General features: G+C 33.3%; 3 protein-coding genes and 2 long non-coding RNA genes across 5 annotated transcripts in view; 3 read left to right on the forward strand and 2 right to left on the reverse strand.

Moving 5' to 3' along the window:
- Nucleotides 1–739: 739 nt before the first annotated feature.
- LOC130898499 (phosphatidylinositol 4,5-bisphosphate 3-kinase catalytic subunit beta isoform) lies at nt 740–15,537 on the reverse strand. Its single transcript, XM_057807855.1, has 13 exons — nt 15,101–15,537; nt 14,307–15,039; nt 13,575–13,765; nt 13,280–13,507; nt 11,709–11,914; nt 10,513–10,669; nt 10,048–10,424; nt 5,618–5,887; nt 4,492–4,680; nt 3,094–3,236; nt 2,878–3,029; nt 1,200–1,367; nt 740–1,121 (listed from the first exon to the last, which is right to left on the reverse strand). Exons 1-13 carry the CDS (start codon nt 15,248–15,250, stop codon nt 873–875), a joined length of 3,213 nt encoding a protein of 1,070 aa, XP_057663838.1. The 5' UTR covers nt 15,251–15,537; the 3' UTR covers nt 740–872.
- A 235-nt stretch (nt 15,538–15,772) lies between these two features.
- LOC130898698 (uncharacterized) lies at nt 15,773–16,856 on the forward strand. Its single transcript, XR_009059923.1, has 2 exons — nt 15,773–15,912; nt 16,009–16,856. It is a non-coding gene; the product is annotated as an uncharacterized LOC130898698 (long non-coding RNA).
- A 92-nt stretch (nt 16,857–16,948) lies between these two features.
- LOC130898697 (uncharacterized) lies at nt 16,949–18,595 on the reverse strand. The gene is made up of 2 exons (XR_009059922.1): nt 18,156–18,595; nt 16,949–18,099 (listed from the first exon to the last, which is right to left on the reverse strand). It is a non-coding gene; the product is annotated as an uncharacterized LOC130898697 (long non-coding RNA).
- Nucleotides 18,596–18,626: 31 nt separating this feature from the next.
- LOC130898699 (28S rRNA (cytosine-C(5))-methyltransferase) lies at nt 18,627–22,415 on the forward strand. Its single transcript, XM_057808162.1, has 5 exons — nt 18,627–18,806; nt 18,859–19,117; nt 19,980–20,245; nt 20,312–20,600; nt 20,945–22,415. Exons 1-5 carry the CDS (start codon nt 18,684–18,686, stop codon nt 22,399–22,401), a joined length of 2,394 nt encoding a protein of 797 aa, XP_057664145.1. The 5' UTR covers nt 18,627–18,683; the 3' UTR covers nt 22,402–22,415.
- A 1,655-nt stretch (nt 22,416–24,070) lies between these two features.
- LOC130899123 (nuclear receptor-binding protein homolog) overlaps nt 24,071–26,088 on the forward strand; it is a 39,898-nt gene continuing 37,880 nt past the window's right edge. The window contains exon 1 of the mRNA XM_057808900.1: nt 24,071–24,533. Within this exon, the coding sequence (XP_057664883.1) occupies nt 24,405–24,533 (129 nt within the window). The 5' untranslated portion in view covers nt 24,071–24,404. The remainder of the gene's footprint in view (nt 24,534–26,088) is intronic.

Here is a 26,088-nt window from a genome sequence, read left to right on the forward strand (position 1 = left end):
ACGTCATGCTCTATTTTTATATTTTCTCCATAATTATTGATATAATTAGAAACCAATTGTCGTTTTTAATATTTAAATTCGTCTAAATAAGATAAACTCGAATTGATATATTTCTTTTTAAAGTTTAAATAACAATTTTTGATAATTAAATTTCACTATTACGTCACAAATGACTACAATCTTTGTATTTGTTAATGGATTAATGGGTATTAAGAAAATAATCGAAAATTGATAAGAAAGAAGAATGTCAATTTGCTTAATCAGGGAAGAATTTGTTATAAGCTGCCCGTCATAAAATTTATATTCCAAAATTTGGTATGCACTACCTAATTTTATATTATATTTTTCGAAATGATTAGAAGTAGGATGATAAATTTGAAATTTGTTATATACTGTCAGTCACAAAAATAATTGTATTTAAAAGTGAATATACACTGCCCGTTGTAAAACCCATTATTTTTCAAACTGATTAAGTATAAAATTTAAAATTTGTTATATACTGTCCGTACACAAATAATTGTATTTAAAAATGAATATACACGGTTGTCCGTTGTACACTGCCCGCCGTGGTAAAATCCAGCATTTTTCGAATAGATTATTCAAAAAAAAAAAAGAAAATTCGTTATACACTACCGTCGGTAATTTTTCGAGTTGAATTTTTGTAAAAAAATGAAAATGCGTTTCACACTGCCCGCCGTAGAAACGAATTGTATTTAGGTCGAAAAATAAAACAAAAAAATCGAACATCGACAAAATTTATTTACAAATTTTTCCATAATTATTCGTATCATCGTACTTAGTATAAATAGTCGAACTATTAAAATATTGGCACTTTTTTTCTTTTTTTAATTTTTTTATTTTTTTATTTTGTTTCACGCCCGATTATTTTTGGCGATGTTGTGAGTGGCCCAATTGACGCTGGTCTTCCACGAATTCGACAAAGCCTCGTCGAATTTCGATCTGAAATGTTTAAGGGCCTCGTCGTCGGACATTTTCAATACCAAAGTGTCCCTTAGATAATTGAGATCCTTTTCGGAACTCAATTCCGGTAAACCGGTCGATATCATCATGGCGAATAGGGATATGAAGAGGTTGCCGTGTTTGCGGAGCACCATGAAAGCCTTAAAAAAACAAAAAAAAAATGAAAAAACACAAAATAAATTAGCAGGTTTCGAGGGGGCGTCGATGATAGAACGTACCTTTTCGCAACATTCTTGGAATATTTTAAATTCCAACGATTTAGTGTTTTGTCCTTTGTTGATTACGTAGACGAAATCGTGTGTCAATACGAATGGTACTCGTTCTCTTTTGAAACCGAATTTTTCTTTGAAATGACCGAGGATGTGTCCGAAATCCACGTGAAAAACCTGCAGATCGAAAAGAATTTTCAAAATTTAGAAATTTCCACAATAAAAACGATAAATAACGACGTAAATCGTAACTAAAACGATCTAGAAGTTTCTACAATGTTCTAGAATGTTCCAGATTGATGAATTAGGTCACTAAAACGACCCAACTTGATCCCAAATATTCCAAAAACGAACTAGAATGCTCGGATTTGTTTCAAAAATGAATTAGAATGATGTAAAGTGTTTCTAAAACGCTCTAGAATGGTACGAAACAATCTCAAACGACTTGTCCCAATGTCCCACAAACACTCTAGAATTATCCCAATCGAGCCAGACGCTTCTAGAATGATCCCAAGTGCCCTAAAAGCGATCTAGAATGATACCGACTATCCAAAACCGCTATATATTGATCCCAATTGCCTAAACCGCTCTATGATGATCCCCTATCGACCTAAACCGTTCTAGAATGATTACAAACGATCTGAAATCATCTCAAGTGTCCTAAAAACGATCTACAATGATCCCGACTGCCCAAAACCGCTATAGTATGATCCCAATTACCCTAAACGGCTCTGGAATGGTACCCAATATCTCAAAAATGATCTTGAACGATCCCAACCATTCTAAAACTATTTAGACTGATCGAAAATGTTCAGAATAAGTCCCCATTGATCCAAACTCGATCGGAAAAGATCCCAAATGATCCAAAATCATTATATTAGAATCCCAAATCGCCAAAACGATCCGAAGCGCTCTAAATAATCCAGAATGATGCCAAGCGCTCTAAAACGATCTAGAAGGATCCCAAGTGGTTCCAAAACGAACAATTATCATTACAAGTGACATAAAACGATCTAAAACCCGCTAGAAGGACCCCAAGTATATTAAAATACTCTAGAATGATTCAAAATGTTCCGAAGACGTTCAATAAAAGTCTAAAGGGATCCCAAGAAGATCAAAACAAGTCCCAATTGATCCAAACACGATCGGAAAAGGTCCCAAATGACCCAAACATTATCGTAAAAGATCCCAAATGATCCAAAAACATTATAGGAGAATCCCAAATGTTCTAAAACAATCTAGAATGATCCAAATCGCGCTAAAACGATCCCAAGTGATCCAAAGACGATCAAAAAAAGTCGTCCTAAGTGATACAAACATAATCGGAAAAGATCCCAAATGATCCAAAAACATTGTAGAAAAATTCCAAATCCCCCAAAACGAGCTAGAACGATCCCAAGCATCCTAAATGATCTTAAGCGCCCCGAAATGATCCAGAGAGATCCTGAGCGTCCCGAATGATCCAGAATGATCCCGATCGTCCTAAAACGATCCCAAGCGCTCCAAAACGGTCCCAAGCGTTCTAAAACGATTCCAAGCGCCCTAAGACGATCCCAAGCGTTCTAAAACGATTCCAAGCGCCCTAAAACGATCTCAAGCGTTCCGAAACGTTCTAGAATGATCCCAAACGTGCTGAAACAGTAAAAAAAAAAAACGTTAATTGATCCATATATATATTTATATTCACCTGTCCGTTCTGTTTGACCATAATATTATCGGAATGTCGATCCGCGATACCCAAAACGTAAGTGGCAACGCAATAACCTGCACACGATAGAGTAAATTCGGTAACTGCTTTGTTGAGTGCGTTCTCCGAAGGATTGTGATCTTTCAACCACGCTGGAAAGAAAAGAGAGAAAAAAAAAAATTGGAAATCGATCGATTCGATAATCGATAGTTTTACCTAAAATCGGTCCTTTCCTGAATGCGGCGGTAGCCGTAAACATCCCCTTTTCTTTTTGTATGTTCGCTATGGTTTCGGCGTTGAGTACAACTTCTATCATACCGACGCGGTTTTCTAAAGATATGCAACCGTAAGGATTCATCCTGAAAACGAAATGTTTCAAAAACGATCTAAATGTTCGAAAAATTGATCAAGAATGATCTAAATGTTGGACAAATGATCCCAAATGTTCCAAATTGATCAAGAATGATCTAAATGTTGGATAAATGATCCCAAATATTCTAAAAATTATCAAGAATGATCCCAAATGTTCCAAATTGATCAAGAATGATCTAAATGTTGGAAAAATGAACCCAAATATTCTAAAAATTATCAAGAATGATCCCAAATGTTCCAAATTGATCAAGAATGATCTAAATGTTGGAAAAATGATCCCAAATGTTCCAAAAATTATCAAGAATGATCAAAAATGTACCGAAAATGATCTAAAATGTTGAAAAAATGATCTGGTGGATTCCAAAAATTTCTGAAACGTTCCAAAATGTATCTAGAACGTTTGAAAAATGATATAAAGTGTTCCAAAAATGATCTAAAATGTTGAAAAAATGATCCCAAATGTTCCAAAAATTATCTAATGTTAACAATGCGATTCCAAATGTTTCAAAATTGATCAAGACTGATCCCAAATGTTTCAAAAATGATCCCATATATTCCAAGAATTATCTAATTTTGACAATACGATCCCAAATGTTACAAAAACGATCAAGAAGTATCCCAAATATTCCAAAGATGATTTAAATATTGGAAAATGATACCAAATATTTCAAAAATGATCTAAATGGTGGAAAAATGATCCCAACCGTTCTAAAAATTATCTATATACTGGAAAATGATACCAAATATTCTAAAAGTGATAAAAAATGTGCCTAAAATGTTTCAAAAATGATCTAAAATTATATAGAATGTTCCAAAATTTATCTTGGACGTTTAAAAAATTTAAAAGGTGTTTCACTAATGATCTAAGGGATTTTAAAAATGATTAGATGACTTAGAACGTTCCAAAAAGGTCTAGAATGATGCAAAATGTTCCAAAATAGATCTAAAATGTTTCAAAAATGATCTATAAATTGTCTCAAAATTGATCTGGAACGATCCAGAAATGATCTGATTTTTTCCAAAAATGATGATTATCCCAAATGTTCCAAAAATGATCTAAGGTGTTTCAAAACTGGTCAGGTGATCTAAAATGTTCCAAAAATGATCTAAGGTGTTCCAAAAAGAATTAAAATGTTCCGAAATTGGTCTAAAATGTTCCAAAAACGATCTAGAAAGTTCTAATGAGATCTAGAATTTGTTTTGAACGGCACACAACGATGTAGAACGAACGAATAAACTTACCTCAGATCCAAGTTTTCTTTTTTCCACAATTTGTCCATTAATTTTATCATCTGTAAAGTGAGCATGTCTTGTCGTAGATCATCGCCGTTTTTAAATATGATGTACACGTCTTCGCCGTAAGCGTCAGAATTTTCAAATACTATCCAAAGGGGTCGCATCTTACTATCCATCACCCTGCACTTTTCCAACCTGAAATTACGATCTAGAGCAATCAAAATAAATCCAGTTCCTAAAAAGGATCCCAAGAATCCAAAATGACCTCAAAAAGGATCTAAAGCGTTCCAGAATGGTCCAAATGGGGACGAAGGCGTTCCAAAATGACCCAAAAATATTCCAAGCGTTGCCAAAACGATACGAAATGATTTTGAGTATTCCCGACGATCTAGAAACATTCTTAAATGATCCAAAACCATCTCGAATTGTCCGAAGTTTTCCAAAACGATCTAGGAGGACCCCTAAGGGTTCCAAAAAGTCTCAGAATGACCCAAAGTGTACCAAAGCTTCCCAGAAGGATCCCAAAGGGTTCCAACACGATCTAGAATAATGTAGGTTGTTCCAAAACGACTCAGAATAATTCAAGGTGTTCCAAAACAGCCTAGAAGGATCCCAAAATGTTCCAAAACGATCTAGAATGATGTAGAATGTTCAAAAACGACTCAGAAGAATCCAAGGTGTTCCAAAACAGCCTAGAAGGTTCACCAACGATCCAAATCGATCTAGAATAATGTAGAGTATTGTAAAACAATCTAGAATTATGTGGAATGTTCCAAAACGACTCAGAAATATCCAAAGTGTTCCAAAGCAGCCTAGGAGGATCCCAAAGTGTTCCAAAACACCCTAGAAGGTTCACCAACGATCCAAATCGATCTAGAATAATGTAGAGTATTGTAAAACAATCTAGAATTATGTGGAATGTTCCAAAACGACTCATAAGAATCCAAAGTGTTCCAAAGCAGCCTAGGAGGATCCCAAAGTGTTCCAAAACACCCAAGAAGGATCATAAAATGTTCTGAAACGATCTAGGATGTTCCAAAACGACCCAGAAGTATCAGAGGTATTCCAAATCAGTCTAGGAGGATCCCAAAGTGATCCAAAACGATCCAAAATGACGTAAAATATTACTCACTTTATCCTCGTGCATCTGTACATCGGATTCAAAGGACTCCTCGTATTGTTTATGGCCATTTCTGCTATAGATTCGCTGAGATATTCCTTGAGGGCAGCCTTCGCCTTTTCCTTATCCTTACTCTGTCTGACTAATTCGCTGCAAATTTTCAATTTGTCGAGGCACTCCAATTGTTTTTGTAATATAACTATATGTTCTTGGGTACCTCTGCAGTAAGCCTCTAATATAAGGCCGAAGCGAACCGATACAGCCGGTACGGACATTTCCGATCTAAAAATTGAAAAAAGAAAACACAGAAAAGAAGAAATGAACGTTTATACTATGAAAAAGGAAAAAAAAGAACGAAAAATCAAAAGCCTTAACAATCTGCAAGGTTCTAGAAAGTTCCGAAACTATTTGGAACGAGAAAAATGCTTGGAAAACGATGCAGGGGATGTAAAATGATCCAGAACGATTTAGAAGTGATTTAAATGCTTATTAAACGATCCAGAAGGATCTAAAATGATCCAGAACGATCTGGAAATGAATAAATTAGTTGTCAATCGACCCAGAATGTTCGAATGTGTTCTAGCATGATATAGAAGGAAATAAAATGCTCGTATAATGCTCCAGAACAGTTTGAAAGTGAATAAAATGCTTCTAAAACGAAGCAACAGGACGTAAAGTGTTCTAGAGCGATCTGAAATGGAATAAAATGCTTGGAAAATGATCGAGAAGGACGTAAAGTGTTCCAGAACTATTTGGAAGTGAATAAAATGCTTCTAAAACGATACTGACGGATGTAAAGTGTTCTAGAACGATGTGGAAGTGAATGAAATGCTTGTAAAATGATCCAGAAGAACGTAAAGTGTTCCAGAACTATTTGGAAGTGAATAAAATGCTTCCAAAACGATGCTGACGGATGCAAAGTGTTCTAGAACGATCTGGAAGTGAATGAAATGCTTGTAAAATGATCCAGAAGGAATTAAACTGTTCTAGAACGATCTAAAATGGAATAAAATGCTTGGAAAATGATCGAGAAGGACGTGAAGTTTTCCAGAAATATTTGGAAGTGAATAAAATGCTTCTAAAACGATACTGACGGATGTAAAGTGTTCCAGAACGATGTGGAAGTGAATGAAATGCTTGTAAAATGATCTAGAAGAACGTAAAGTGTTCCAGAACTATTTGGAAGTGAATAAAATGCTTCTAAAATGATGCTGACGGATGTAAAGTGTTCTAGAACGATCTGGAAGTGAATGAAATGCTTGTAAAATGATCCAGAAGGAATTAAACTGTTCTAGAACGATCTGAAATGGAATAAAATGCTTGGAAAATGATCGAGAAGGACGTGAAGTGTTCCATAAATATTTGGAAGTAAATAAAATGCTTCTAAAACGATACTGACGAATGTAAAGTGTTCCAGAACTATTTGGAAGTGAATAAAATGCTTCTAAAACGATACTGACGGATGTAAAGTGTTCTAGAGCGATCTGAAATGGAATAAAATGCTTGGAAAATGATCGAGAAGGACGTAAAGTGTTCCAGAACTATTTGGAAGTGAATAAAATGCTTCTAAAACGATACTGACGGATGTAAAGTGTTCTAGAACGATGTGGAAGTGAATGAAATACTTGTAAAATAATCCAGAAGGAATTAAACTGTTCTAGAACGATCTAAAATGGAATAAAATGCTTGGAAAATGATCGAGAAGGACGTGAAGTGTTCCAGAAATATTTGGAAGTGGATAAAATGCTTGTGAAATGATCCAGAAGGACGAAAAGTGTTCCAGAACTATTTGGAAGTGAATAAAATGCTTCTAAAACGATACTGACGAATGTAAAGTGTTCCAGAACGATGTGGAAATGAATGAAATGCTTGTAAAATGATCTAGAAGAACGTAAAGTGTTCCAGAACTATTTGGAAGTGAATAAAATGCTTCTAAAACGATACTGACGGATGTAAAGTGTTCTAGAACGATCTGGAAGTGAATGAAATAATTGTAAAATAATCCAGAAGGAATTAAACTGTTCTAGAACGATCTAAAATGGAATAAAATGCTTGGAAAATGATCGAGAAGGACGTGAAGTGTTCCAGAAATATTTGGAAGTGAATAAAATGCTTCTAAAACGATACTGACGGATGTAAAGTGTTCTAGAGCGATCTGAAATGGAATAAAATGCTTGGAAAATGATCGAGAAGGACGTAAAGTGTTCCAGAACTATTTGGAAGTGAATAAAATGCTTCCAAAACGATGCTGACGGATGTAAAGTGTTCTAGAACGATCTGGAAGTGAATGAAATACTTGTAAAATAATCCAGAAGGAATTAAACTGTTCTAGAACGATCTAAAATGGAATAAAATGCTTGGAAAATGATCGAGAAGGACGTGAAGTGTTCCAGAAATATTTGGAAGTGAATAAAATGCTTCTAAAACGATACTGACGGATGTAAAGTGTTCTAGAGCGATCTGAAATGGAATAAAATGCTTGGAAAATGATCGAGAAGGACGTAAAGTGTTCCAGAACTATTTGGAAGTGAATAAAATGCTTCCAAAACGATGCTGACGGATGTAAAGTGTTCTAGAACGATCTGGAAGTGAATGAAATACTTGTAAAATAATCCAGAAGGAATTAAACTGTTCTAGAACGATCTAAAATGGAATAAAATGCTTGGAAAATGATCGAGAAGGACGTGAAGTGTTCCAGAAATATTTGGAAGTGAATAAAATGCTTCTAAAACGATACTGACGGATGTAAAGTGTTCTAGAACGATGTGGAAGTGAATGAAATGCTTGTAAAATGATCCAGAAGGACGTAAAGTGTTCCAGAACTATTTGGAAGTGAATAAAATGCTTCTAAAACGATACTGACGGATGTAAAGTGTTCTAGAGCGATCTGAAATGGAATAAAATGCTTGGAAAATGATCGAGAAGGACGTAAAGTGTTCCAGAACTATTTGGAAGTGAATAAAATGCTTCCAAAACGATGCTGACGGATGTAAAGTGTTCTAGAACGATCTGGAAGTGAATGAAATACTTGTAAAATAATCCAGAAGGAATTAAACTGTTCTAGAACGATCTAAAATGGAATAAAATGCTTGGAAAATGATCGAGAAGGACGTGAAGTGTTCCAGAAATATTTGGAAGTGAATAAAATGCTTCTAAAACGATACTGACGGATGTAAAGTGTTCTAGAGCGATCTGAAATGGAATAAAATGCTTGGAAAATGATCGAGAAGGACGTAAAGTGTTCCAGAACTATTTGGAAGTGAATAAAATGCTTCCAAAACGATGCTGACGGATGTAAAGTGTTCTAGAACGATCTGGAAGTGAATGAAATACTTGTAAAATAATCCAGAAGGAATTAAACTGTTCTAGAACGATCTAAAATGGAATAAAATGCTTGGAAAATGATCGAGAAGGACGTGAAGTTTTCCAGAAATATTTGGAAGTGAATAAAATGCTTCTAAAACGATACTGACGGATGTAAAGTGTTCTAGAACGATGTGGAAGTGAATGAAATGCTTGTAAAATGATCCAGAAGGACGTAAAGTGTTCCAGAACTATTTGGAAGTGAATAAAATGCTTCTAAAACGATGCTGACGGATGTAAAGTGTTCTAGAACGTGAATGAAATGCTTGTAAAATGATCCAGAAGGAATTAAACTGTTCTAGAACGATCTGAAATGGAATAAAATGCTTGTAAAATGATCCAAAAGGACGTAAAGTGTTCCAGAACTATTTGGAAGTGAATAAAATGCTTCTAAAATGATGCTGACGGATGTAAAGTGTTCTAGAACGATCTGGAAGTGAATGAAATAATTGTAAAATGATCCAGAAGGACGTAAAGTGTTCCAGAACTATTTGGAAGTGAATAAAATGCTTCTAAAACGATGCTGACGGATGTAAAGTGTTCTAGAACGATCTGGAAGTGAATGAAATGCTTGTAAAATGATCCAGAAGGAATTAAACTGTTCTAGAACGATCTGAAATGGAATAAAATGCTTGTAAAATGATCCAGAAGGACGTAAAGTGTTCCAGAACTATTTGGAAGTGAATAAAATGCTTCTTAAATGATGCTGACGGATGTAAAGTGTTCTAGAACGATCTGGAAGTGAATGAAATGTTTGTAAAATGATCCAGAAGGACGTGAAGTGTTCCAGAACGATCTGGAACTGGATAAAACGTTTATAAATCGACCCAGATTGTTCGAAGGTGTTCCAAATAATATGGAATGAAATAAAATGCTTGAAAATGATCCAGAACGATCTGGAAGTGAATGAAATGCTTGTAAAATGATCCAGAAGGAATTAAACTGTTGTAGAAAGATCTGAAATGGAATAAAACGCTTGTAAAATGATCCAGAACGATCTGGAAGTGAGTGAATGAAACGCTCGAAACGAAACGATTTAAAAAAATAGTCCGAACGAAATTTGTTTATCGCCGACTTACCTGAGATGCCAAAACAAATAGTGACCGATCTGTTGATTGCTCAACGCCCTCCTCAACAAAAAATTAACCAAATCGCAATCCAAATAGAGTTCGTGCTTCAACGCCTGCACCAATTGCAACAGATACAACAGGATCTCCTCGTCGCTGACGTCGTACAGACATTCGACGGCGAATTTCCTCAATTCCTGATCGGCGTAAGCGTAATCCAACAATTCCAAAGCCTTTTCCACCGACAGTTTCGGCCAAACTTTCAACATGGCGAACACCTCGCTGACCTCTTCGCGCTTATCCCAATCGATGCAGTACAACAATTTCGGCAGCACTTCCGGTTCGATGCGACGCCAATGATTCTTCAACGCCCATATTTTCTTGCGATCCTGCCGGAGAAAACCGAACGAAAGTTAAAAACATCGATCGATACACGATTTTCATTCATTCATTCATTCATTCATTTTTTTTTTTCACCTGATCGTGCGCCTCGTACAAATTGTCGGTTTCGTAGAGGAGTTTTTTGAATGCCGCTTCGTCGATTCGTTCGATTTCTTTGTCGGAATCTTTGAGATCCACGTTTTTGATAATCGATTCGACCGAAGGGAAAACGACCGTCTGATCGTTGGCGTAACTGAAATATTGAAAAAACGCAGATGAAAATGTCCGAAGAAAGCGTTACATCGACTTGTCTAGCGTAAAACGTCACTTGTCACCTGTCAATTGTCACTATTTTGCGATTTGACAACTGATGCGTGACGTAGAACGCAAAAAATCATGAAACGATCGCGTGTCGGCCGTCAATTGTCATAATTCTGTGATTTGACAGTTGACGCGTGACGTAGTACGCAAAAAATAATCAAATAAACACGTGTCGGCCGTCAATTGTCATAATTTTATAATTTGACAGTTGACGCGTGACGTAGAACGGAAATAATGATGAAATAATCATGTGTCGTCCGTCAATTGTCATTATTCTCCAATTTGACAATTGACACGTGACGTATAACGCAAAAAATCATGAAATAATCAAGTGTCAGCCGTAAATGTTTATTGTTCCGTGATTTGACAATTGACGCGTGACGTAGAACGCAAATATTTTTTCGTGAAACTGGCACCTTTTAAATGACAGCCAATACCGATGAGAACCGATGAAAAAATCAAGTGTCAGCTGTCAATATTGGGTACGTACTTGTGTCTTGGACAATATCTGGCGATTCGTGCACAGTAACATAATATAAACGACAGATGACGTGTGACAATGAAAGAATCACGTTAGTTGTCAATAATAGCAGTGCCGTGTACCACACATCCCGTGTTAGCTTTCAATAGTCGTTGTTTTATGATCTTAGGGTTCATATAATGACAAATGACATGTGCAAATAAGAAAAATCTCATGTCAGCTGTCAATAGTTGTTGTTTTATGACCTTATGGTCCATATAATGACATCTGACATGCGCCAATGGGGAAATCACGTGTCAGCTGTCAGTAGTCGTTGTTTTATGACCCTTAGCACTCACTAACTGGCAGTTGACGTGTGTCATTAAATAAAATCGCACGTCAACTGTCATTAATTGTAGTTTATTGATATCCGACGATGTCTAATCGTTGCTTGTCACACGTCAGCCGTCAAAAAAATGACAAACCGAATCGATTGCGACGTGAAAATTACCTTTTGATATTGACGGTGAGGGTGGTGGCGTGTTCAATGTACGGATTACTAACGACGGTACCTAAGGGATGTAAAAAATCGTCGGAATTCATGTCGTCGGCGAAGGCCCACATATAGAGAGTCATATCGCCACATTTTAATTGACCTTTGAAATCGTATACGGACGTATTCGCCCAAGCTAGCGGATTATTCGAAAAATTATTATCCTGAAAGGTAAATCGTTAGATTATCGATGGGTAAAAGTTCAAACGGACACACTGTATATAGAAAAATCGACCGAAATAATCTATTATCACGGAGAATTGTTTTTGAATGACCTCGTATCCTCCAACGATATAGCATGATCTAATGTGTTCTGAAAAGATCTACAATCATTTAAAATGTTCAAAAAATGATCTGAAGTGTTCCAAAAATGATCTATAACGATCAAAAGTGTTCCAAAAATGATCTATAAAGATCAAAAGTGTTCCAAAAATGATCTATAACGATCAAAGGTGTTCCAAAAATGATCTATAACGATCAAAGGTGTTCCAAAAATGATCTATAATGATCAAAGGTGTTCCAAAAATGATCTATAAAGACCAAAAGCGATCCAAAAACGATCTACAACCATCTAAAGTGTTTCAAAAAGATATACAAATATGAAAAATGTCCTAAAAATGATCTAGACTGATAAAAAGTCTCTCAAAAAAGATCTAGAATGATCCAAATTGATCCAAAAACGATCCAGAATGATTTAAATTGTATCAAAACGGTCTACAACAATCCAAATTGTTCCTATATGATCTAGAATGGTCCAAAACGGTCTAGAATTATACAAATTGTTTCACAATGATCTACAATTATCAAAGATGTTCCAAAAACGATCTAGATCGATCCAGAGTGTTTTAAAAACAATAAAAATTGTTCCAAAACGATCTAGAATTCTGCACAACAAATTAGAACGATCTAAAACAATCTAGAATTGTCCAAGGTGATTTGCAACGATCAAGAATGGTCCATAAAGATCTAATACTGTCCAAAATGATCTAGATTTGTCCAAGGTGTTTCAAAAATGATCTAGATTTGTCCAAAACGACGTAGAATTGTTTAAAACGTTCTAGAATTGCCCAAGATGTGTCACAACGATCTAGAATTGTCCCAAGTGTTTCAAAAACGATCCAGAATGGTCCAAAAGAATCTGGAATTGTCCAAAGTGTTTCAAAAACGATCTAGAATTGTCCAAAAGGATCTAGAATTGTCCAAAAGAATCTGGAATTGTCCAAAGTGTTTCAAAAACGATCTAGAATTGTCCAAAAGGATCTAGAATTGTCCAAAGTGTTTCAAAAATGATTTAGAATTGTCCAAAAGCATCTAGAATTGTCCAAATTGTTTCAAAAACGACCTACAATTTTCCAAAGTGGTTGACAATGATCCAAAGTGTTTCAAAATGATCTACAATGATCCGGAGCGTTCCAAAACACGTTTTATGAAGATCTAGAAATACAGTAAACCGTAAGGAAAACGAAAAAGATCTGAATATTCATATTTTCGATATTTTTTTTCGAAAAAATTCGAGCGAGAACTTTTACCTTATTGGAATCCTTCGTCTTTTTGGTTCTGGTTCCTTTGACGTATTTATTAACTTCGTAAACGACGAAACACAATTTGGCGCTTCTCGGTACGTCGCGCACTTCGATATCGAAAATCAATTCGGTATCGATGGCGCATTCGTATTTGTCGTTTATGCTACAATCGATAGTCTTTTTCGGTTGACAAAGCGATTTTCCACCGTGGAAAAGCCCCGCCTGGATACCGATCTAAAAAACGAACGATCAAAATCGATTTAGCGTTCAGATTTTTGCGACGATAAATAAAAAAAATTACCTCCGACGTTTTTTTCAAATCGCAGTTCAATTTACTGACCGTACATATTTTAACGACGAAATTATCGTTTATGCTCCAAGAAGAAACGCCGTTCTTCTTTTTCCTTAATGTATTCGTCGAACCGAACGACGTCGAATGGACTTTTCGGTTTTCGAATATGTCCAAACATTCGTAATCGTTGGTTTTGAATACTGAAAGGAATCGAAAATCACATCTATACTTTCGTATCACACTGTATGTTAAGTAAGATTCACTTTTAGTTGCCACAATTATTTTTTATGTACGCGTGAAAATCGATTTTTTATGAAAAATATCTTTAATAAATCAATTCGAATATTCTAGAATAGTTTCAAAACTATATAGAACAAATTAATAATTTTTTTGACGATCTAGAACAAATTAATAAGTTTTTTGACGATCTAGAACAAATTAATAAGATTTTTGACAATCTAGAACAAATTAATAAGTTTTTTGACCATATAGAACAGAGCAATAATAATAAGAACATCACAAAATGTTCTAGAACAAAATAGAATAAAGTAAAATGTTCTAAGATGTTCGCAAATGATCTGGAACATTACAAAATGTTCTAGAATAATATAGAATTAATCAAAATGTTCTAAACCTTTCCAGAATATCGATAAATGCTGTAAAGCATTATAGAACGTTACCAAAACTGGGTTTTTTTTTAAACAACCAAATTAAATAAGGAAATAACTATATTTGACTCACCCGGTACTTTATCGACGTGTAAAGTGATAAGAGTCGGCGTGATACCCCTTGAAATGCAATCCTGAACGTACTGAAATTCTATAATCCGATTATCTCCTATAAGGAACTCATCCTGGCCGCACACTTTCAAAACGTACTCGCTGACGCGTTCGTTCCTGATATTCAACGTCGTCGCCCTCTTAGCCAGGAACATTTCCAACAGTTTTTTAGGTTTTATTATCGCCGGAACGTTGAAAGTGTAACTGCTTTGCATTATCTCCTTTTCGTTCTTCTTATCGTAAAAATTGTATTCGTGATCGAATTTGGTGGCGATTTTTATGTTCCCATTGACTGTTTGGTCCAAAACGAAACTGTCGGATTGAATCCGCGGCGGAAATTGATATTTCAGACTTTCCACCCATGATTGTTTGGATCTTTGTTGGGCGATTTCGTCGCCCATCCGACGCATTTTGAAACGGAAATCGTTGATTTCCGAGCTGTTCAGAGCGTCGAATTCTTGTAGACGTTTCCCTATCAAATGCCCTATAGAAATGTTTAAACTATCATCAGATTTTTCTCCACGACATTCGGAAATTATTAATATAGCTCCTGTTGGTCGAATATCACATAATCTCCTCGATTCGTCGTTGATTTTCTCCCGTTCGGCCATAGAATTGATGTAAGTAAAAATATACACGGACATGTCGTGGAGTTTACCGAATAGGGGAAACTTTGCAGCTTCCTCCCATAAATCCTAATATAATTATAACAAATGTCGTTTTAAATCAACTATAATATAATAAATTAATAATTACCTCTTTGATTTCGGCGAAAGATGCATTATAACTCACGTTTTCCAACAAAATTATTATACCGTTAGGTAATAAACATGTTAATGTAATTGAGCATTCCGTAGAGGTTTTATCCCAAAAATCGTAACTATATTCAGATGGAATTGGAACCATTTTGTAATAATATCTCCTAATTTCGCATTATCACCAAAATTATTGTTTACGAGAAAAACTTTTTTCCTCGATGTACTTCAATTCCGTTGAATCAACACGGCGTTGTTAATCACATTTTACACTCTTCTATGAGGATTTTTTATTGAAAAAAATTTTTTCTCACAAATATTTGAATATATACACGTTTTTTTTTAATATTTTAATATTTAGGTAATAATATATGTCACTTCATCTGTCCGTTTATAACACCCATAAAAACAACAACGTCTACAATATACTAATAAGAAAAGTTACTAGAAAATTTTGACATATGTCAAAACTAAATTAAATTACTTCGAAAATTATATGATTTAATTTAATATATTTAATGAAAAATTTGGATAGTAATAAAATTTCGTATTTATAGAAATATTAATTTATTTAATTTTAATAGTTTGTTATTTCTAAATTTGTTACTGGATATTGTATTTTTATAAAGTTGGTTCTTCTTTTTTAGTATTAGTAAACTTTAATAGACAGCTTAAGTCTGACGTCACATAGACGGGCGGAGCTTATACCGATTTCATTTAGTGTTTTCCTGGTTTATGTGATAAAATAAGACTTTTCAGTTGAATTGTTGAAGGAACGTACAATTTAAGAGGTTTTTATTAGTTTTTCACTAGGTGAGTTAATTTAACATATTAATTCTGCTTTAAAACTTGTTGAGGTTATATCCGTTTTATTTTTGCAGTACCTTTTTGTGTGTTTTTTTTTCACAGATCCTTTTGTTGTTAGAAAATAATGGCTTTTAAACATGTCCTAAAACTTTCCAGCATCAGTACTTTTATAGATGACACAACAAAATTATAAAGGAAGGGCTACACAGCTTTGGAAATACTGTTGGTTTTACCTGGCTATTGAAGGAGGAATCAATAAATTTGCTGGAAAATGGATTTTCGATAATTGAAGAAATAATTTCTTCCAAAGACTTTTTGAAAGATGATCATTTGAAGCAGATTTATAATTTAAATGTTTGCCAACTGGAGTATGGCTAACAAAATCAGGACTTCTTGGTGCTAGCCCTGATGGAATAATTGATGAAGAAGAAGCCATTGTAGAAGTGAAATGCCCATATTCTTTCAGAAACGATAAGTTATCAGAAAAATTGAGGAATTTTAATAAATATATAGTTTTTTATGACGATGAGGGTAACTTGATCTTAAATACAAGTCACAATTATTATCACCAAATTCAAGGAGCTATACATATTTTAAAAAAGAAAAAATGTTACTTATGTATTTATACCTTTAAGGAAACTGTTGTGACAATTGTAGAAATTGACGATTCATGAAAAGAAAACATTTCATTCTTGGAAAATTTCTATATAGAACAAAACTTACCAAAGTTGTTAGACAATTGAATAAAAATTTTTGACATGTTTTTCAATGTGATTTTAGGTTATTCTACAATGTTAGCAGATAGAGTATACGGTTGGAAAAATCTTTACTATTTATTTTAGACTGTAAAGCCACTTCATGCAAATTTTTGTTGTTGAGGATATCAGGAAATTATATTTTTTAATATAAATGTACAATGCCATTTTGTCAATAAAGATTTTTGAAACAAACTTTAGCTATTTTAAATTGCTGTATTGAATGTACTATAGTTGAGTGATTTTTTTTCTGTACAAAAAACTTGTAAAATAAACCAAAACACTGCTTGTGGCTTAATAATTTATTTGAAGACTGTATAAAGACTGACAAGAAATCAAATTGTATTTGTTTACTTTATGAAAATTGTGGATTGTATCAGATCAAGTCATTTATAAATTAAGTAAAATTTAAATATACATTTTTTAAATAAAAATTTCCAAACTTTTTACAAAAAAAGTCGAATAAGGAAATATATTGCTACAATAAAAAATATTTAAAACTCAAAATTATAATATGTCTATGTATTTTGGCTCAATTCCGTACGGTTAATCAATTCAGTTCATATTAAACGGCATAACCTACAGTATAGATCCTACTAATAATACTCCTCAACTTCTTTAATTGGAGGATATTGCAAGTTTGTGAGGGCTGCACACAGTTGAAAGATAATTGAAATTTGTGATATATAATATGATGGAACAAAATACACTTTATTCTCCTGATGGCCCATTCTACATGAATTCTAGCCTTTGCAATTTCCTGAGTTTCATATACTTGGGATTCTGTAAAATGTGGTGTTGTTAATTAAAAATGGAGGTATATATAATGATACTTCTGCAGGGAGAAGTTCCTTAATCAAGAAACCTTTATCTGCTAATATCAAATCTCCAGCCACAACAAAGGTGATTACACCGTTTGGTGCAACACCTACAAACATTTTTCGTGTGTTTCAGTGTTTGTATGAACTGTAGGTCAATCTCTGGATTTCTATGCTTGCTGGAATTGCTGAATAAATTTTGGTGCAATCCAAAATTATCCTACAATTTTTAAAATTCATAAAAGCAGTAGGGAAAGTGAAAGAAGTCTTAGCTTCATTAAGGTCATAAACAGTTGATCAAAAAGAACCATGAACAGCTCATTGGTTGGAATAACAGTATACATTAGTACATGAGCACCTTTGTTCTTCACGATTTCATAGCTGAACCTTGTTGATAACTTTTCCAGCTTCTCAGTTAATTCAACCACCTGCTGTCGCAAAAAGTAATTCTTAGCATCTTGAAATGCAGATGATGGACTCAGTAGTGAAGCATCAAGTTAAATTTGAGTCACTTCATGATCTTGTTTTGAAGACCCTGGCAGTAGTTTGGTTGAAGGCCCTGGTAGTGGTTCAGTTGAAGGTCCTGGTAGTAGCTCGGTCACAAAGTTTTTTGCAGTTCACTTCATAAAAAAAGTGGTTTATTAGACTAATGGACTTTCTGCAACAAAATACATACCTTTTTTCTGGTGATTTTATATTAAACTTCTTCTGAATATTGAAATCAAATAAATAAATTTAAAACATAAATCTTTGAAAAGTTAATGTTATCATTCTTTTACCTTATGAGAGAAATCCATCTATTCCTCTCGGTCTTGTTTTTTGGGAACCGAAAAAACTTACATGGATGCTTTGAACTGTAATGTTTACAGTCTGGAACAAAGCACATACCCATTCTGAAGCAGTCCTAGATCTTACAAACCTAAAAATTAATTTATTTATACTCGAAAACTGAAAGTCTAAAAAGTCTTTTTATCACATAAACCACGAAAACACTAATTATTATTATCATTTGATTGTTATAAGATCTAATTTAAATCAATATGAACGACTTCGAATCAAATAAATAAACAAAAATAATTGTGGTGGTTGAAAATTGTTATAAACGAGGCTATAAAAATAAAACGAGGAAAGAAATGTCATAATTGTCATTGTTGTGTCATGTGGTTTTCATTTAAAGTGAAGTTCTCAATTTTAAAAGGTAATTATGAGAAATCATTCAATAAAAGTGCCCAGATTGTATAAAGTATCTGCTCAAGTAGCTAAAGAAGTAAGCGAAGGAATAGGAAGTATTAAAAATATCGTTTACGAAAAACAGAAAAAACATCCCGTGAGTATCAATTTGATAAAAGTTTCCCCGTAAATTCCAGACAACTTTTTAGAATATAAAAGCTATATACGCCCTAGTAACCACCCTCTTTAAAAAATCCGAAGAAATCGAAATTTTATTAAAGCGATCCCAATTATTAATTAAAGAAATTAAATTTGATCCATGGTTGGCAAAAATTTTGATAGTGGAACTTTTATGGGGTAAAAAACACCTTCCAGGGCAAAGTAGACCCGAGAATACAATCCGAGCTTACGAACAAATATTTAAAGCGCATTTAAGCGATTCCGGGAGTAAAGAAAACGATTTTAAAGGTAAATTTTTATTTTCAGAATTATGGCCGACACCAGTGTGGATAATCGACCTCTTTTGACCCCGCAAACGAGGTTGGCGGCCCTAGCTATCGGCAAATTGTTATTTTTCAGTTTTTTAATGTTCACGGTACCGTTTATCACATTTTTCGGTACTAAATACTCTCTGACCTACTATTTCGATATCGTCGGGTTTTCTAATACGGTGTGGTCCGTTTTTACCAGTGTTATCGCAGTTAATTCGATAATTGCCGTTTACGTTTATATCGCTTATTTAGAACCTGATTATGACGAACATGGGAACGTTATTAAAGAAGAAACTGAAGATAAAAAACAAAAAATCAAATAAATTATTCATAATTTGAATTATTTTCGTTTTATTTAAAATAAATAACCAAAAAAAAACTAATTATAATGTTGCGTTTCTATTCATATTGTATTTATATTTTTTGGTTAGAATTTTGATGTTTCTCTTCTTTCTTATCTCTTATAACCAATTCGAAGTTATAAAACACCTTAGTGTACTCTGAAATATTTAACTGTATAATCATATTGACATAGGCCGAGTTACAAATGACAGAACAATCACTTATAGGGAAAGTTTTGTATTTTGAGGTTATATTTTTAATTTTCGAAACAATTCATCATAGTGTTTAATAACCGATTATTTGTTTATTCGATATATCGAGAAATTCATAGATTTTTTGTTCAATTTAGCTTTAAATTTAGATATTTATATATACAGGGTGAGTTAAGAGTATTGGGTACGTGTTTTTGGGTGTTTGATCGATTTGAATAATGATAGAGATTTGTAGGGACTAATTTGAGGCTTATTTATAAATAGTGATAGAAAAACCATTTTTAGATAAGACAAAACCGAGGTACGTACGTGTTAATACGTTAAAATGCAGTTTAAACGAAGCAATAGAAGGATTTCGAGACGAAGGATGGATTTTAAGTCAATATTTAGATAAATCTAACTACGAGGGTTATTTAGAAAAAATTAAATCTCTAAATAACGACGAATTCGTTATAGATATACACGTATCTAATTTATTAGTTTTTCCATCCGGCACTGAATTCTACAAACATCCCGCTTATAAAAACGGTACAATTATCCTTCAAGATAAAGTAAGTTCCATTCGAATCGACCCTACATTTTGTCCCTTCGTCCCTTAATATTAAATTTTTTTCCAGGCGAGTTGTTTACCCGTCCAAATTTTAAATCCTGTTCCTGGTAGTACCGTTCTGGATATGTGCGCGGCTCCGGGGATGAAAACGACGCATCTGGCGGCGGTTATTAACGATAAAGGGACGGTATACGCTACGGAGATGAATCAAAAACGATTCGAAGTTTTAAAAACCATCGTGTCCAGTTGCGGCGCTACCTGCGTTAAAACTATCAATAAGGACGTTTTGAGTTGTACCACGGAGGATTTTAATGGCGTCGAATATATTTTGGTGGATCCCAGTTGTTCGGGAACAGGTAAATTCCGTTTCGGTTGTTTTGCATAACCCTGTATATCATTGATGGAGAAGTTCGACACAATTCATCGATTTTTCATTCGATTATATCGGGTATTTCAATACCTTTCGAGTAATCGGGAAGTTTAACGTAATATATCGATTTTTCATTCGATTTAGCTCCAAATTTAGATTTTTAGATATACAGGGTGAAGTTAAAAGTATGGGACTCATTTTTGGGGCATTTAATAACCGATTAATCGATAATTTCATTGAAACGTATCGATTTTTCATTCGAGTGCGATATATTATTTGAATATACAGTGTGAATCGGTAATATCCTATCCGGTGTGTTTTTTTTTTCAGGTATGTGCGATCGTACTGAGAAAACGGAAATTTCTCCTTCTCGTTTGGCGAGGTTGTCGGGCTTCCAAATAAAAATTCTCAGACACGCTCTGACGAAATTTCCGGATGTCAAAAGGGCGGTGTATTCCACTTGTTCTTTGTTACCGGAAGAAAACGAAGAAGTCGTCCGGCAGGTTTTGGAAACGAATTACAATTTCAAATTGGTGCCGGTCGGCGGATTAATCGGGGAAAATTGGAAAAATTTCGGTTCGGAGGATTACGGAGATTTGGGAAGGTTCTGTATGTACGCGAAGCCCGAGGACGATTGCACCAACGGATTCTTCGTGGCGGTCTTCGAGAGGCTCGCCGAAGGCGAAGAAAATCCGTTTTTCAATACGAGGATTTTCAATTTCAAAAAACACGTCGAAGCCAACGATAAATGGAAAATGAAGAAACAGAAGAAGATGGAAAGGGAAATTGACGACGAAAATGGAATAATGGGAAAAAAAGAAGATGAAGAACGTTTCTTGGATAAGAAACAGAAGAAGAGAATTGACGGAAAAAGTCCAGAAGACACGAATGCTGAAAAAGAAGAAGGAAATTTGTACGCGAACGAAGCGAAACGTGGAAAAAAGAAGAAGAAAGCTCCAAACGTGGCTGTAAAAGATCGACAAGATCTGAATAATGTTTTAGAATATGAAGAAGAAAAGAACGTCGCCTGTCATTCAGATTTATTCGAAAACACAAGAAAAAAGAAGAAGAAAACTCCAAACGTGGCTGTAGACGATAAACAAGACCTAAATAATGATCTAGAAAAAGAAGAAGGAAAAAATATCGTCGATTCTTCAGATTTATCCAAAAAAAGAAAAAAAACGAAGAAGAAAACTCCAAACGTGACTGTAGACGATCAACAAAACGTAAATAATGATTTAGAAAAAGAAGAAGATGAAAACGTCGCCGATCCTTCAGATTTATTCGAAAATACAAGAAAAAAGAAGAGGAAAACTCCAAACGTGGCTGTAGACGCTCAACAAGATCTAAATAATGATCTAGAAAAAGAAGAAGGAGAAAACGTCGTCGATTCTTCATATTTATCCAAAAAAAGAAAAAAAACGAAGAAGAAAACTCCAAACGTGACTGTAGACGATCAACAAGACGTAAATAATGATTTAGAAAAAGAAGAAGATAAAAACGTCGTCGATTCTTCAGATTTATTCGAAAATACAAGAAAAAAGAAGAGGAAAACTCCAAACGTGGCTGTAGAAGATCGACAAGACGTAAATAATGATTTAGAAAAAGGAGAAGATGAAAACGTTTCCGAATCTTCCGGTTTGTCAGTGAAACGAAAAAAAAAGAAGAAAGAGAAAAAAGAATTAAATGAGGAAGGGAGCGAGAGAAAGAAGAAGAGGAATGAAGAGAGTAGAGGGCTCGAGGAGGAGGTAGTCGTAGGTGGAAAGAAAAAAATATTAACAGAATAAATGTATAATTATTTGTTTTTTTTTATTCCTTCCTATAACCTTCATTATCCTTGTAACAATATCCTTTTTCTATTATTTTAAGTATTTCCTACAGTTTTCCAAATTTTCTTCTACTTTTTGACTTCGTTTTCGAGTTTCCAGCCCTGTAATTCTCCATTCTTCGTCGATTTCGTCAAATTTCTTCGATTTTTTTTTCCAACTTTGACGTCTTTCTTCTTCTTTTTTGCTATTTTCAAAGTTTCGTCAAGTTTTTTAAAAGTTATCTACCCCTTTCACTTTATATAATTAATTTATCTATGTTTCTTTTGTACATTGTCTATTTTCAGTATTAGTTCATTTTCTTTCAAGATTTTCTTCATTTTTTGTTACTATTTTTGTCTACCTTGTTTCTATTCAAAATTTTTTTTCGATTTCTTTATAAAATGATAAATCTATGTTCTGCTTGTCACTTTTTGAGAATTTGAACCTCTTCATGTATTATTTCTCTATGCTTTTATTTCTAATGACAGCTGACGTAATTTTTTTACAAGTTTTTATTCTCAATACCACTATTTTTTTATTTCCTCCTACCATTTTCTCCTATTTTGCTTCTTTTATATTAAAAATTTCCCATTTCCTTGTATTTTTCCTTAAAATATTTAATGTTTACTTCTATGTATTTTTGAACTTCTACATATCTTATTTATCTATGTTATTCTCTCAAGTTACAATTCACATACAGTTTTCGTCTAATTTTTTTTATAACCACTTTTTAAATATCATTTTACGATTATTTTCTTTTTTATCAACAAAACTTTCTCATTTTGCTCAATTTTTTCATATAATAATGAATTAATGTTCTGTATCTCATCTCTGAGAATTGAACCACCACATTTACTATTTCTCTATGCTTTCATTTGTAAAGATAGCTGACCTAATTTTTTTACCAAATTTTTATTCTCTATACCACTATTTTGTTAATTTTTTTCACTATTTCAATTTATTTTGCTTATTCGATTCTCAAAATTTCCCATTACCTTCAATTTTTCTTTAAAATAATTAGTGATTGCTCTTTATGTCATGTCTTAAAAAATTGAACCTCTACATGTATTATTTATCTATGTTTTTCTTTCAAGCTACAATTCACGTACAGAATTTTTTCCTATTACTAATTTTTCAATATTTTTCTTACGATTTTATCCTTTTTGATTCGTTTTATTATGAGAAATTTCCATTTTTCTTTAGTCTTTTTGGCACAAATCAGTTTTATCAATACCTCATCTAATGTTACCTCTAAGATTTTCGTTTATCTATATTTATTTACGAACGATGAATTTAAATTCAAAGCAATCTTGAATTTCCAACCAATCACGTTATTTATTTATAAAATATTCCAATAGATAAAAATATTATTAATATAAATCATACTTTAATTTATAAAAAAAACAGTGACGACATCTATTGCGAACTAGCATAACTAACGAAATAACGTTTCAATAATGTATATATTTAAAATAATATTAATAATGATGTTGTTTAATAGTATATTTTCTCTATAAATATACGTAATATATAATTATATTACCACAAATAGTAATAAATATAAATAAATATATACATATAATAAAAGGAATAAGGGGGTTGCATAACTTTTTATTTATTATGGCGCATGAGTCAAACGAATAAGTCTGTCAATTGGTAATAAGTCGAGAGCAGTCAGCAGAGGGACAGTTTTTATCAAACAGCAGTTTAGTATTAATTTTATTTGTGCTCCGAAGTAACGTAATTATTCCCTATGCGTTAAATTAATCAACAAACTCACTTTACGTTTTAAACAAACATAAATCAATTTAGTAAAGCGCAAAGTTTGGTTATTACTGAAAAATGTTCAACTGCTACAGTACCCCACGGGATATCAGTTCGAAAGTGTTTAGTGTCTATTTGAAGTGATTACATGTTATGGAATACCACTGTGATATTGACCCGTTTATAAACACACATCGGGATTGTTTATCGAGTTAATAATGTCGGGTAATTTTATGAATACGGATAAGGAACATAAATCGCCGAGGGAGAGTGGCGAGGATTCGGAAGATGAAAGCGAAATTTTAGAGGAAAGTCCTTGCGGTAGATGGTTGAAACGACGCGAAGAGGTAAGTTGGAAATATTTTGTTAACCTCTAACCTAACTAGTTTGATACCGGCGACCATTTTGGTAAAAACATGACTCACTTCGCATGCCCTTAGTAGAACATCGATTTTGACGCCTATTTTCAATAGAGATTTTCTTTACGTCGACTGTTGTCTGGTCAGGGAAAACACTATATCTAAATGTGGTTAAATAGGTTCTTAAAATTAAACTACATATTTTCTTCATTCTTTATTATTTCAGTAATAATATATAATAAAAACATCGGTATTTTTTCACATTAATACGAAAATCTGATCAAACTACATCAGATTTTTAACAAAAATTCAAAAATTATTTATTTTTGTAATGTTATTAAAACAAAAACGATAAGTTTTAAGTGTTACATACCAAATTTTCTTTTTGTGTTAATATTTACCGTGTTGTTTAACCATATGGATGATTTTATTAATTATTTTTCGTAATCTAATTAGATTAGTTGCCTTTATAGAAAACTTTTCGTTTCTTGTTTCCAGTTATTTTTAGATATTCACAAGAACTATGACCTTTTATACCAGTATATATATTTATACGGCAACCGGTTTTTACTTATAGCGAATTAAATGTCGATAGTTTTTTGTATTGAGTCTCAATGGAGATGATCTATCGTTAATTTACATTATTTAGATGTTAATCGAGTTGAGCGACCCTAAAGAATTCGTTTTACGACGTACGAGAAAATATTTTTAATGGTGATTTAATTAATCGTATTACCCTCGTAGAAATATCTGTTTCGAATTAAAACTATGGATATTATGTTAGATATATTGAAAATTTGATTTTTTAACGTAAATATTGTTTATAAAAAGTAATTGATTGACACGTTTTTGGTTGTGATGTTTTTTAATTTGGAATAATGTCAGAAGGGTTTTCTTATGTGTAACAAGGTCGACGGTTTCGTGATCTAATTTGTGTCGGTTATGGCGGAATTGCTTTTTCTGTTATATTAAAATGTTTTTCTGTAAACTTTAGTAATATTTCATCGATTTTTCACGAGATACAAGCTGATAAAGTTCAACATAGTTTTCTTAAGGAAATTTTTTTGTTTAATGCAATTTAGCTCCCTGTATCTCGAAAATACCACACGTTAGACCACTGCTGATTTTTTTCCCTTGTGAATTAATGATTTCAAAACACTTTTTCATAATATCAACTCGATTTAGTCAGTCTTTTATTGCTTATAATTATGAAAATATTGTGATCCTTTTTCTAATTATTTATCCTGTATCCTTAATCCTATACATTTGTATATTTGAACTATAGAAAGAAGATTAATTTCTTTTAAAATCGAGAAATTTTGATCACATTTCATCGATTTTTTCACGAGATACAAGCTGATAAAGTTCAACATAGTTTTCTTAAGGAAATTTTTTTGTTTAATGCAATTTAGCTCCCTGTATCTCGAAAATACCACACGTTAGACTATTACTGATTGTTTTCAATCGTGATTTAATCGTTTCAAAACACTTTTTCATAATATCAACTCGATTTAGTCAGTCTTTTATTGCTTATAATTATGAA

Source organism: Diorhabda carinulata, chromosome 10 (genome assembly GCF_026250575.1).
Source record: "Diorhabda carinulata isolate Delta chromosome 10, icDioCari1.1, whole genome shotgun sequence".
Lineage (NCBI taxonomy): Eukaryota > Metazoa > Arthropoda > Insecta > Coleoptera > Chrysomelidae > Diorhabda > Diorhabda carinulata.